Source organism: Artemia franciscana, chromosome 1, assembly GCF_032884065.1.
Source record: "Artemia franciscana chromosome 1, ASM3288406v1, whole genome shotgun sequence".
Lineage (NCBI taxonomy): Eukaryota > Metazoa > Arthropoda > Branchiopoda > Anostraca > Artemiidae > Artemia > Artemia franciscana.
In genome coordinates, this window is record NC_088863.1 from 39168055 (window position 1) to 39181988 (window position 13934).

The 13934-nt window shown below is 36.1% G+C and overlaps 1 protein-coding gene across 2 annotated transcripts in view; it reads right to left on the reverse strand.

The window, feature by feature from the left end:
* The window catches only part of LOC136029363 (cytosolic carboxypeptidase 6-like), a 121963-nt gene that overhangs the window by 67322 nt on the left and 40707 nt on the right, over positions 1-13934 (reverse strand). For both annotated transcript variants that reach the window (XM_065707688.1, XM_065707679.1), the window contains exons 4-5: positions 4488-4582; positions 3213-3429 (exon numbers count right to left, since the gene is read on the reverse strand). In XM_065707688.1, coding sequence (XP_065563760.1) covers positions 3213-3429; positions 4488-4582 — 312 coding nt within the window. The remainder of the gene's footprint in view (positions 1-3212; positions 3430-4487; positions 4583-13934) is intronic.

The following is a 13934-nucleotide window of genomic DNA, read 5'->3' on the forward strand; positions in this document are numbered from 1 at the left end:
AGTTGCCCATTGATCACTTTTGACTCAAGAAAAAGAGCTGGAAGTTTCGATTTCCGATCAAATGAGCCCTCCCTCCCCCCCTCAAAAAAAAAACTTAGTACGACTACCCCTTCCACAAAAATCTTATAGTCTAATAACGGGGAATTTCTCAACCCCTAAGCTACAGTAATTTGAATTTTGGACTATTTTGAACAAAATAGTTATTTCAAAATTTTGATAAGATGTATTTGGGGAAAAAAGGCACAGAAAAGGGGGCTTGTTACTCTTTGATCACTTTCAACTCTTAGAAACTTACAACTTAAATAAGTTAAAATTTGTGTCCCAGGTGCTAAAAAAGATTTTTCAACCTCAAAGTTATAGTAATTTGAACTTTGGACTATTTTGGCTATATCAAACTTTTTATTCGATACATTTGAGGAAAAGGTGTGTGGGGGTAGATACCCACTGATTACTTCTGATGACTCTCAAAAAGATAACTAGAACTATCAATTTCCAATCAAATAAGTCATCTCTGAAGTTTATACGACCACCTTTTACATATAACCTTATATACCCCCGGAATACAGTTTACAACACTTACCCCTAACGTCTAAGGGGTTGTCTCGACCCTGGAGTTTTTTTTAACTGATCTTTAAACTATTTTGAACAAAATAGCCATCTCAATATTTTGATTGTATGTATTCGAGGAAAAGGGACCTTAGGGAGGGGGTGGGCTAGTTGCCCTCCCATCACTTTTGACTCTTGAAAAGAGCACTAGAAATCTGATTTATAATCGAATGAGCCCCATCCGAAGCTTATGTGACCATTCATTCCATAAAAACTTTATATGCCCCCAGGGCATACTACCCCTGAATTCTGGGAGCTTGTTTTATCCTTGGATTTTATTTATATTATCTTGGTCTATTCTGAGCAAAATGATTACATAAAAATTCGATTGGATGCATTTGGGGAAAAGAAGGTTGGCAGGGTGAGACGGGGGACTAGTCGCCATCGGATTGATTCTTAAACTCTTAAAGACTCTTTTGACTCTTAAAGGTGAATTATGAATTTCAGTTTCTAATTATTTGAGTCCCTTCCAAAATTTATACGACCACCTCTTACGTAAAAGCCTTATATGCCAATGCGGCATAAGTTAAAACCCTATCCCGGGCTCGGGGGGGGGGTTATGTTGACAATGAAGTTTTTATTATCTGATCATTGGACCATTTCAAAGAAATTAGCCATCTCAAAATTTGCATTGGATGCATTTGGGGCAAAGAGGGTATGTGTGTCAGGAGGGGCGTATAGGTTTATACGACCATCTCCACCATAAAAACCTTATCAGCCCCGTGGCATAAGTTACAACCCTTACGCGGACTCTGGGGAGGGGGGTATGCTGACAACGAAGTTTTTGTTATCTCACCGTTAGACTACTTCAAGCAAACTGGTTATCTCACAATTTTCATTGGATGAATTTGGGGAAAAGAGGGTGTGAGTGTCAGGGGGTGGTAGGTGCCCTTCGTTAGCTTTTGACTCATACAAAGGTAGCTAGAACTTTCATAAGAAAAACTATATGTCTCCGGGGCATAGCTTAAAGCAATTACCCCGGGGCTCTAGCGGCTTGATTCCCCCCGCAGTTTTTGTTGTCTATATTTGAACTATCTTTAAAAAAATGGTTATCTCAAAATTTTTGTCAGATCGGTTTGGGGAAAAAAGGGCTTGGGGTGGCTAGTTGCCCTTGGATCTATTTGACTCTTAAGAATTGAACTAGAGCTTTCAATTTCAATTCAAATGAGCCCGGTCTAAATTTTTTACGAGCATCCCTTCCATAAGAACCATATACACCCCAAGGGATAAATTACAACGCCTACCTTCGGACCCTTGGGGGTTGTATTGACACTCGTATTTTTGTTATCTCATCTTTCAACTATTTAAGAAAAAAATGGCTATCTCAAAATTTGTACCGAACGGGGCTGGGGGAAAAGGGTATGGAGAGGCTAGTTGCCGTGCGATATTTTTTTTACTCTAAAAAAATAAATTAAAGCTTCCGAATTCCAATCAAATGAGCCCTCTCTGAAGTATATACGAGCATCCTTTCTATAAGAGCCATATATGCCCCAGGACATAACCTACAACGCTTGCCCCGGACCCGAAAGGTTTGTATCGACACGAAGTTTTTCTTATCTGACCTTTGAACCATTTTTAACAAATGGTTATTTAAAAATTTTATCGGATACATTTTGGGAAAAAGGAGATGGGAGGCTAGTTACCTTCCAATCTCTTTTTACTCTTAAAAAGTGAACCGTAAATTCAATTTCCAGTCAAATGAGCCAGTCAAGTTCCAGTCTCTGAAGCTTATACGAGCAACACTTCCATAAGAACCATATATGCACCCAGGACATAACTTACAACGCCTGTCCCCGGCCCTGGGGGGTTTTGTTGACCCCTGAGTTTTTATCATATGATATTTGAAGTTTTTTTAATGGCTTTCTCAAAGTTCTTATCAGATGGGTTTGGGGAAAAAAGACGTGGGGGCTAGTTGCCTTGCGATCTCTTTTGACTTTTAAAAAGTGAACAAGAACTTTCAATTGCAAATAAAATGAGCCCTCTCTAAAGTGTTTTACGAGCATCCCATCAATAAGAACCATATATGTCCCCAGGGCATAACTTAAAACACATGCCCCAGACCCTGGTGGGTTGTGTCGACACCTGAGTTTTGTTATATGATTTTTAGACTATTTTTAACAAAATAACTATCTCAAAGTTATTGCTAAGATTGCTCTTTGAAGGTGTCTTAATCGGACATTTTTCACGGTACGATTGTTTTGCATTATGATAGAAAACGTAATAAAAATATAAGAGAAAACCTAATAAAAATCTTTGAAAGGGGCAGAAACTTTTTCAATAATTTGTGTTCAAAACAAAATTCTAAAATTTTCAAACAGAAAAGAACTGCAAAGAATACCCTATCAGAATAATTAAAAAATTGAATGAGATACAAAAGTATGTCTACAATATATATAAAAGTAAAAATCAGAAACCTTTCTAATTAAACAAAGCTTTATATTTCTTACAAGAAGAGGGTGCTTAAGGCTCTCACAACTTTTTGTATTATTTGGCGCAATTTTTTGCTTTATTTTTATATTGAAATTTATTTCAATTTTTCATCCTCTAGCCCCAAACAAATAACGTCCTAAATTTCAGCCTAAAACGGGGACATGGATAGTTCTTACCAGAGTCAAAGTCAAAATTTCTCGTTTGAAAAACGAAAATCTCTTTTCTTCGAGTATGTCTAGGTAACTTTGCAATCTTGAATAAGTGTACGGAAAGGACAGAGCAAATTGATAGACGTCTTCCTCACGATCGAATGCAAATGCCATGCTCAAAACGTATCCATTGTCATGTTCAGGACTTCGTCGGTAAAATACCTGACTAGGTAAAACGCGTACCCTGTTAAAAGAGTGGATGAGTTTTAGTCTAGAGAAAGTTTTTCGTTTATATGTTGAATATTTTTTTTAGTTTTGTTGTTATTTTCGCTAAGAGAAATATTCCGAAAGCTGATTTAACTGGCTTGAGGACATAATAACGGTGGACGTATAAGTCTACTGATATTTCCACCGTACTATGTTATATGGAATGGGAAAGGCAATTTGGTTTAAAACTAGGATGTTGCATTACTTCTCGGGGGCCAAATTTTTTTTTAGAATTGTGCAGAATAAAAATTGTCGAGACGAATCACATACTGTAGTTACTTCATCGTTTAATGCTACAACCTAAGACTCTTAGCTATTTTCAGCAGGCCACAAAAAAATGGGATGAAATAGCTCTCTATGTTGTCTCGTTACGGATATTGTAAAACTTGGGTTTTGTTGGAAGTAATATAGTCAAGATAAAGTAACGAGTTGTGTCCAACAGGAGAACTTTTTTACAACGTACTTTCGCTCATCTAGATATTAGTCTTTCTTATTTTTTGCTCTTGGCGTTTGAACGTCTACAAAACAAAAATTGACCACTCGACATGCTATATGTACTCAATACACTAAGCACTGTAGAAATATTTCTGTTCAAATATCCAAACAGCAATATAAAAAAGATCTTTGATGGTAAAATTCCATTAGTGGCCTCTTAGCTTTTCCTCATTTCTTTAAAAAAAATAAAAACTTAGCGTTAGTACTATTTAGGCCTTGTAAAATACAAGTCAGTGCAAAGAAATACACAACATTCAATTTTAGAAAAACAATGAAATATTAAAAACAGTCTTGAACAACTGAAAGTTAAAAAAGTGTTTTCATTCCTTGTAGATAATTGATGACTAAAAAAGATCCAAAAAACGACAAGAATAAGACGTTATGTCAAACTTTTTTAATCGGAGATGGAAGCAAATTAGCATAGCTTATAACTTCAACAGTTGATACTACATTCTACTTTGTTGTTATATGGGTAGCTGGTATTTCTTTGTCACAGAGAGTGACAAAGTAATAAAAACTAATAAAGAAGAATGATCTTACCATTCTGGTCTGCTTGTAGACTTAACTAGAGGAGTCAGCCCATCTCTGAATAGTGTCTGACTCTTGCTAAAGTTGACAATATTAAAAAGAACACGCTAAAAAAAAAGAATCGAATTAGTAAATTATGTCGGCTATTATGCGGTGACGTATTTAAAAAGCAGGATACGACATATTTTAGCGAGGGGAAAGATTTATACTCTCTTCCCACAAACGAAGCAAGTTTTGATGATTAATTTAATCAGTTTTTTTATTAACTTTTTAAGTTGCAATTTTCCATAATGTTGTTACGTCCTCTTTTTGGTTTCACCGAAATGGTCGAATATTGCAGCTTTTAATAATTAAGTTATTTTGCCACATCTTGGATGCCTAGAAAAATCTTCGCTTCAAAAGCAAGTGCTTAGCAATACTCGTAAAAAGAAAAAAAAAACTTGAGTGAACTGTAAAATTTGTGCTGTCGACAAATTGCCACCTTTTGAGTGTCAGCAGCCACTCTGTCGAAATTTGGATTTCATATATTCTTATGTAAAATGCTTACTTATATAACCTCACTTAAGAATATAATGTATAGATTATTTATTTGAAAGAACATTTGATATGTTATGTGGTGTCATTGATGAAACTTCCAAGGAATGATTAGGGTGATGTTGAACTAAATCCAAAGGCATTATGCACGATAAGGTTGACAAAAGATTCTATCCATAATATATCAGGAATAGCGAAACGTATGAGGTTGAAACTTTCATGAAATATTGAGGGGGGGGGGTGTGTCGCCCATAAAAAAAAGGGGTTAAGTAGTTCTAAGTTGTCAAAAAGGTGTATCTGTGATATCTCAGAAATGGCTAAGGGTGTCAAGTTGAAACCTTCAGGAATTGTTGAAGAGGCCGTTGAATAAAACCAAAAGACACTAGATGTATCCGATGTAATCAAAGTTGCGTGTCCGTAATATCCCAGGAATGTGTATTTGCATTAAATGGAAACTTTCGCGGACTGTTGAACTAAATCAAGAGACGGTGTATACATCCAGGTTGTCAAAAGTAATCTCAGGAATGACTAAGGGCATTAAGTTGAAGCTTTCAGTGAATTTTGAGGCGGATGTGGAACAAGGAAAGGAAAGGAAAGAGAATGTTGAAAGGAAAGAGAGTATGTGCATTCATGCTCTGAAAAAGACGTATCTGCAATATAGCAGGAACCGCCAAGGGTGTCACATTGGAACCTTTAGGCATTGTTGAGAGGGATGTTGGACCAAATCATAGGACGCTATGTGCATCCTATATAATCAAAATGGTGTAGCTGAAATCCCTCAGGAATTTCTAAGAGTATTGAATTCGAACTTAATGGCTTAACTTAAAAAGGCCATGGGTGAATCCAGTTTGCACGAATGACAAATGTGTAATTTCTCAGGTACAGCTACGGTTTATAAGCTGAAACTTCCAAGGAATGTTCTGAGGAGAGCTTTGAATTAAATCCAAAGACACTTATTGAATCCCGATTGTCAAGAAGCGCACCCGCAATATTCCAAGAACAGCTTTGAAGAACAGGGTGGTAAGTTGAAACTTTCGGAGGATATTTAGGGTGGTGTTATACATATGCAAAATATACATTAAACGAATTATCCAGGCATGTTGAGCTAAATGGTTCATTTCATTGGAAATTAAAAGGGATATTTTTAATAGTCGAAAGTGATTTAGGGCAACTAACCCTAATCCCACACCCACCATTTTTCCAAACACGTCCTATCAAAATTTTGAGATAGCCATTTTGTTCCACGTAAATGAAAGGTGCAGAAATTTTGTCTTTGAGAATGAACCCCCCCCCCCAAGCGCTAGGGGCAAGGGTTCCCGAAATGCATCCGATAGAAATTGAGATGGATCTTTGTTATCGTTGAAACTTCAAAACAGTCCATTCAATTGGAAATTGAAAAGGCTAGTGCTCTTTTTAATAGTCTAAAACACCTTTCCCATGGCCACCATTTCCCCAAACACATTTTGTCCAACATAATTGAAATCTCCAGAAATTATGTCTTTGAGGATCACAACCCTATCCCCAGACCCTTCATTGCAAGAGTTGTAACTTCAAAACAGCCCATTCAATTGGAAATTGAAAAGGCTAGTGCTCTTTTTAATAGTCTAAAACACCTCTCCCATGGCCACCATTTCCACAAACACATTTTGTCCAACATAATTGAAATCTCCAAACATTATGTCTTTGAGGATCACAATCCTATCCCCAGACCCTTCATTGCAAGAGTTGTAACTTCAAAACAGCCCATTCAATTGGAAATTGAAAAGGCTAGTGCTCTTTTTAATAGTCTAAAACACCTCTCCCATGGCCACCATTTCCCCAAACACATTTTGTCCAACATAATTGAAATCTCCAGAAATTATGTCTTTGAGGATCACAACCCTATCCCCAGACCCTTCATTGCAAGAGTTGTAACTTCAAAACAGCCCATTCAATTGGAAATTGAAAAGGCTAGTGCTCTTTTTAATAGTCTAAAACACCTCTCCCATGGCCACCATTTCCACAAACACATTTTGTCCAACATAATTGAAATCTCCAGAAATTATGTCTTTGAGGATCACAACCCTATCCCCACACCCTTCATTGCAAGAGTTGTAAGTAATGCCCTGGGGGCACATAAGGTATATATAGAAAGGCAGATCGTATAAACTTCAGAGGGGGCTCATTGGATTTTTATTCAGACGTTCTAGTGCCCTTTTTAACATTCAGGGTGATGGGAATGTGTATACCCCCCCGCACCTCGTCTTTTCCCAAAATGCATCTGATAGGAATTTTTAGATGGCCATCTGTTGTCGTGTGGAGAACGCATCAAAATATGAAATAAGGAGATGTGAAGTGGAGGTCATGGATAAAATTGCTGAAGATCTGCAAGATGCAGCTAGACGGCATAACAGTAAAATATTATACTGGCATGTTAAAAGATTGAAAGGGAGTAGTCAATCTGGAATAGTCCCAGTTAAAGACAGAAATGGGGCCACAATTAGTGATAAGAAAAAGTTAAAGAAAGATAGGTGGAACATTTTGAGAATGTGCTTTAAACCGAGATACAGTTGCAGGAAAAGATATAGATGAAAATGAAAAAGTTTGTGATACCTTAGATGTGAAGGAAGATTTGTTTAGTGAGGAAGAATTAGCGACAGTACTAAAAGGATTAAAAAATAATAAGGCTCCAGGTGCTGATAGTGTGATAAATGAGTTTCTTAAATATGGTGGCTCTGAGGTTAGGAATAAGCTACTGAAGATTATGAACATGATTTTTGAAAAAGGGGAAGTACCTAATGATTTTAGGAAAACCTCAACTGCTATAGATAAAGTTTTAAATGAAGAACAGTGTGGTTTTAGAAAAGGTAGGGGATGTGTCGACCAAGTTTTCACACTTAGGTTAATAATTGTTAAGTCCCTTCGTTGTCAAACACATTTGGTGCTTAGTTTTATCGATTATGAGCAAGCTTTCGATTCTGTTGATAGAGGAGGCTCATTCTAACGGAAATGAAAAGTTCTAGTGCCCTTTTTAAGTGACCAAAAAAATTGGAGGGCATCTAGGCCCCCTCCCACGCTCATTTTTTCCCAAAGTCAACGGATCAAAATTTTGAGATAGCCATTTTGTTCAACATAGTCGAAAACCATAATAACTATGTCTTTGGGGATGACTTACTCCCCCACAAGCCCTGGGGGAGGGGCTGCAAGTTACAAACTTTGACCAGTGTTTACATATAGTAATGTTTATTGGGAAGTGTACAGACGTTTTCAGGGGGATTTTATTTTGTTTGGGGGTGGGGCTGAGGGGAGGGGGCTATGTTGGAGGATCTTTCCTTGGAGGAATCTGTCATGGGGGAAGAAAAATTCAATGAAAAGGGCGCAGGATTTTCTAGCATTACTATAAGAAAACAATGAAAAATAAACATGAAAACGTTCTTTCAAATGAAAGGAAGGAGGAGCATTGAAAATTAAAACGAACAGAGATTATTACGCATAAAAGGGGTTGTAAAAATACTTTAGCATAAAGAGCGAGGTATTTAGGAGGAGATAAATAACTCGCTCTTTATGCTAAAGTATTTTTAGTAATTTCAACTATTTATTCTAGGGCCTTTCTGATTCAGGGGTCATTCTTAACGAATTGGGACAAAACTTACAATTTAGTGTAAAGAGCGAGGTATTAACGAGGGTACAAACCCCCTCGTATACATAATAAAAATATAAGATTATGAAAGTTGGTTACGTAAGTTAATTCTTAAGTTACGTATATTTTTTACTAATAAAAACGTTCGTTAAAAATTAAAAGTTCTAGTTGCCTTTTTAAGTAACCGAAAAATTGGGGGGCAACTAGGCCTTCTTCTCCACCCCTTATTTCTCAAAATCGTCTGATCAAAACTAAGAGAAAGCCATTTAGCCAAAAAAAGAATTAATATACAAATTTCATTTTAATAATTCATGTGCGGAGAGCCAAAACCAAACATGCATTAATTCGAAAACGTTCAGAAATTAAATAAAAAAAACTAATTTTTTTAGCTGAAAGTAAGGAGCGACATTAAAACTTAAAACAAACAGAAATTACTCTGTATATGAAATGGGTTGTCCCCTCCGCAATCCCTCGCTCTTTACGCTAAAGTTTGACTCTTTGCCACAATTCTACTTTTTTAAAACAATTAAAAGCTTTATGATCAGGTTATTATTGATCATGTTGGGAGCTTCAGTTACCTTGGTAGTATTATTAGTAAAGACGGTGGGAGCAGTGAAGATGTTAAAAGTAGGCTCGAGGTGTTTTTTTGTAGTTGAAAAAGGTTTGGAAGAATAGAAATTTAAGTCTGCAAACCAAAATTAGAATATTGGAAGCTACAGTGATGACAGTGGTCAAATATTGCTCTGAAGCATGGGTTCTCCGAAAAGCAGATGAAAATTTAATAGATGTTTTCCAGAGAAATTGCCTACTGATTGTTCTGGGTACCCGGCTGAATGACCGTATTTCAAACAGTAGGTTTTACGAAGAATTTAGTTCAATCCCGCTTTCTTGGGCTATAATGAAAGAAAGGTTGAAGAAAGGATGAAAGAAAGATGAAGGATGAGAGGTTGCCGAAGATTGTCCATTTTGGTATACCATCTGGGGCTACACGGCAAGTGGGTCGTCCTTGTATGGGTTGGGAGGGTGTCATAAATAAAATTTAAAGGAAATGGGAACTTCCTGGGAGGGTGTAAAGTAGGAGGCCTTGAATAGGTCAAGCTAGAGGAGGAGCGTGCGTAGCTGTGTTGGCCTCAGGTGGCTTGATGCTGCAATGAGTTAATAGTAGTAGTAGTAGTAGTAGTAGTAGTAGTGTCCTGTGTAATAGTCGAAACAGATTGGAGGCCAACTAACCCCTCCTCCCACGCCCACTGTTTCCCCAAACGCATCCATTCGACATTTTGAGATAGCCATTTTGTTCAACGTAGTTGAAAAGTCAGGAAATTGTGTCTTTGACAATCCCAATACCTTCTCAAGACCAGAACATAATTTGTACTTTAATGAAAAAATAGCTGTGGATTGTCAGATTACATATAGTGATATATATTCCTTATAGTTTTAATGATTTTCATTTATTAAAGTTAAAAAAGTTAAAACATTTTAAACGTATTTCGTCATCCTATGTCGTAGGATGAAAGGATTAGAATGGCTTTTCAGTCTTCAACGGGAAAGTGAGCGCAAAACAGATATTTTTGTTTTAAAAAACACAAGGAAAGGTAAGTTTGTTCTAAAATAAGATAGCAGAGCGCAAAAGGCAGCGCCATAGCACTGCCTAAGTAAAGAGCGATGTGGGCACAAAGTATTAATTATCTATTCTTTTATTTATTTCTTTTTTTTGGGGGGGGGGGGTTCTTGTTTAGACCAGGGCACTTCGTATCAAAGGAGTCGCCATAAAAACTTCGAAAAGGCTCATTCAATTGGAGATTCAGAGTGATCGGAGAGAGGATACCCACCCCCACACCTTGTGTTTTCCCAAAATGCATCTAATAGAAATTCTGAGATGGCCATTCGTTTTCTTAGAAACCTCGAAAAGAGCCCATTCGATTGGAAATTGAAAGGACTAGTGCCATTTTTAATAATTGAAAGTGATGAGAGGGCAGCTAAACCCTCCTACGCCCACTATTTCCAAAAACACATCCAATAAAAAAATTTAGACAGCTATTTTGTTCGAGTAGTTGAACGGTCCGGGAAACTATGTATTTGAGGATGACAACCCTTTACAACCCTCAGGGACAGGGTTGTAAGCTATGCACTGGGGGCATATAAGGTTTATATAGAAGGGATGAAAAAAAAAACAAATATAATATATATATATATATATATACATATATATATATATATATATACATATATATATATATATATATATATATATATATATATATATATATATAAACAAGTTTTTTAAATGAAAGTAAGACTCTTTCTCTTAACTCTATTTTTAAAACAGTAAGAAACTTTAGCGTAAAGAGCGGGGCGATGAGGAGGAAAAGCCCCTTTCATATACGGAGTAATTTCTGATCGTTTTAAGTTTTAATGTTGCTCCTTACTTTCATTTAAAAAACTTTTTTTGTTTTTTTATTTAATTTCTGGACGTTTTTGAATTAATGTATGTTTTGATCTTGGCTCTCCGCACATAAATAATTAAAACGAAATTTGCATATTAATTAATTGCAATTATTCGGGAGATTTTGAGAAAAAGGAGCGAGGGAGTAGGCCTAGATGCCCTCCAATTTTTTGATTACTTAAAAAAGCAACTACAACTTTTAATTTTTTACAAACGTTTTCATTGGTAAAAAATATATGTAACTTACGAATTAATTTACGTAACAAACTTCCATATTCGTATGTTTTTATTGCGTGTATGAAGGGGTTCAACCCTCGTTGATACCTCGTTCTTTACCTTAAAGCTCCAATTTTGTCCCAATTCCTTAAGAATGAGCTCTGAATCACAAAGACCGTAGAATAAATAATTTAAATTACTAAAAATACTTTAGCGTAAAGAGTGAGGTATAACGAGGAGGTAAGCCCCTCATATGCCTAATGATTTTTGTTCGTTTTAAGTTTTAATGCTGCTCCTTACTTTCAGTAGAAAAAAAAATTTCATGCTTATTTTTTCATTGTTTTTTCAAATAATACTAGAAAATCCTGTGCCCCCTTCATTGAATTTCTTTTCCCCCATGACAAGTTTCTCCATGAAAATATCCTCCCACGTAACTCCCCCCCTCAAATCTCCCCCTAAACAAAAAAATACCCCTGAAAACGTCTGTACACTTCCGAGTAACCATTACTATATGTAAACACAGGTCAAAGTTTGTAACTTGTAGCCCCTCTCACGGGGACTGCGGGGGGGTAAGTCGTCCCTAAAGACATGCTTATTAGGTTTTTCGACTATGGTGAATAAAATGGCTATCTCGAAATTTTGGGAAAAAATGAGCGTGGGAGGGGGCCTAGGTGCCCTCCAATTTTTTGGTCAAGTACAAAGGGCACTAGAACATTTAATTTCCGTTAGAATGAGTCCTCTCGCGACATTCTAGGACCACTCAGTCGATACGATCACCCCTGGGAAAAATAACAAATAAACACGCATCCGTGATCTGTCTTCTGGCAAAAAATGCGAAATTCCACATTTTTGTAGACAGGAGCTTGAAACTTCTACAGTAAGGTTCTCTGATACGCTGAATCTAATGGTGTGATTTTCGTTAAAATTGTATGACTTTTAGGGGGGTTTCCCCCCTATTTTCTAAAATGAGACAATTTTTCTCAGGCTCGTAACTTTTTATGGGTATAACTGACCTTGATGAAACTTATATATTTAAAATCAGCATTAAAATGCGATCCTTTTGATGTAACTATTGGTATCAAAATTCGATTTTTTAGAGTTTCAGTTACTATTGAGCCGGGTCGCTCCTTGTTCGTTACCACGAACTGTTTGATATATATATATATATATATATATATATATATATATATATATATATATATATATATATGGTGTCAGAACTGGTTCGATGCAACCACCTTGCGAAAAATACGAATTCCTCCTTAAACTCTTGACCTATTTAGATCATTTTCGTGGCCAGAAATGTCAATATGCCAGTTAAGAACAGAAAACTATGCAGCCGATTTTGGCTTGTATATTTTGATTTTCGGTGTAAGTAGCAATCTCCAAATGAGTCATATTTGTTTGCTACTTTTTCCTCGGGAAAATGGAGGGCTTCCTAGGGAATGCATGAAACTTTGAAGGTTCCCAATGACTTATATTCAACAATTGCGAAGTATATGGCATCGTTGTAGGTTTGTAATGGGTTTTGTGCCATATCTTGTTGGCGTCAAAGATTATAATGGCGTTGTTGTTCTAACTTAATATTTCTTTCTTCTTCACTTTCATTTTGACTCGTTCTGATTTTTACTGTCGCTTGTCTTTAATAGCACTCCTTCATTCCATTTTGAAACGTTCTGATGCTCACTTTCTATTGCTTATAATTCTTGCTGCCGCTTATCTTCAAACCGCATATTTTCTTTGTTCTCGCTGTGGCATATCTTTTAGCCACATGTTTCTTTGTAATTTACTTTCATTTCTAATTCGTTATAGTCCTTGTTATCAAATGTACTGTAACCGCACATTTCTTTGTCCTTCACTTTTGTTCTTGACTTGTATTAATTCTTGCTGCCACTTATCTTCGAACGGGATATTTCTTTTTTCTTCACTTTTGTTTTTAGCATGTTGTAATTGCCGCTGACGCAAGTATTCTGAATAGATATTTCTTTGCTCTTCCTTTTGATTTATCATTACTTTGGACATTTTTTCAATACCCTTTACCTTAGCTAGTCGGATGGGTCTTGTCACGTTTGATGATCTAGGTTTTTCATTTGTCTTCTAGGAATTACTAAAATACTTAAAACGAGCTTTGTGAGTAGACTAATTATACTTGGTATTTTATACTTAGCTATGTTCATTTTGTAGTGTTGCTACCGTCATAGATTTAAAAACGATATGTTCGACTGAATGGAAAAAAAGATGACTTCCACACATGCATTTTTTTTTTTTTTTTTTTTTTAAATAAACTTCAAGCCAATCAGATTGATGATGTAGCTTCAGTTTAAATCTCCGAGCATTGTATTTTTCTGCGTATCTAGCGACAACTGATGGATAAGGCCTTATAATCTTATTTATCGTAATTACCCAAAAAAAAATACCCAAGGTTATTCTGAGAGTCAGCCATAACTGGTGGCAATAGATATCCACAATTTAAAGTATCGATTTTCTTATTGGGTAACACAACACTAAGAAAAAGACAGCTCATGAATTCAGCAGTGATAATAGATAGTGACAGTAGATGGAGATGTGAAAGTGATTAAATTTGTCCCCAAATTTCATATCTAAAAAACTTAAACTTAAAACTTTTTCGCATTCTACTTAAAGTACC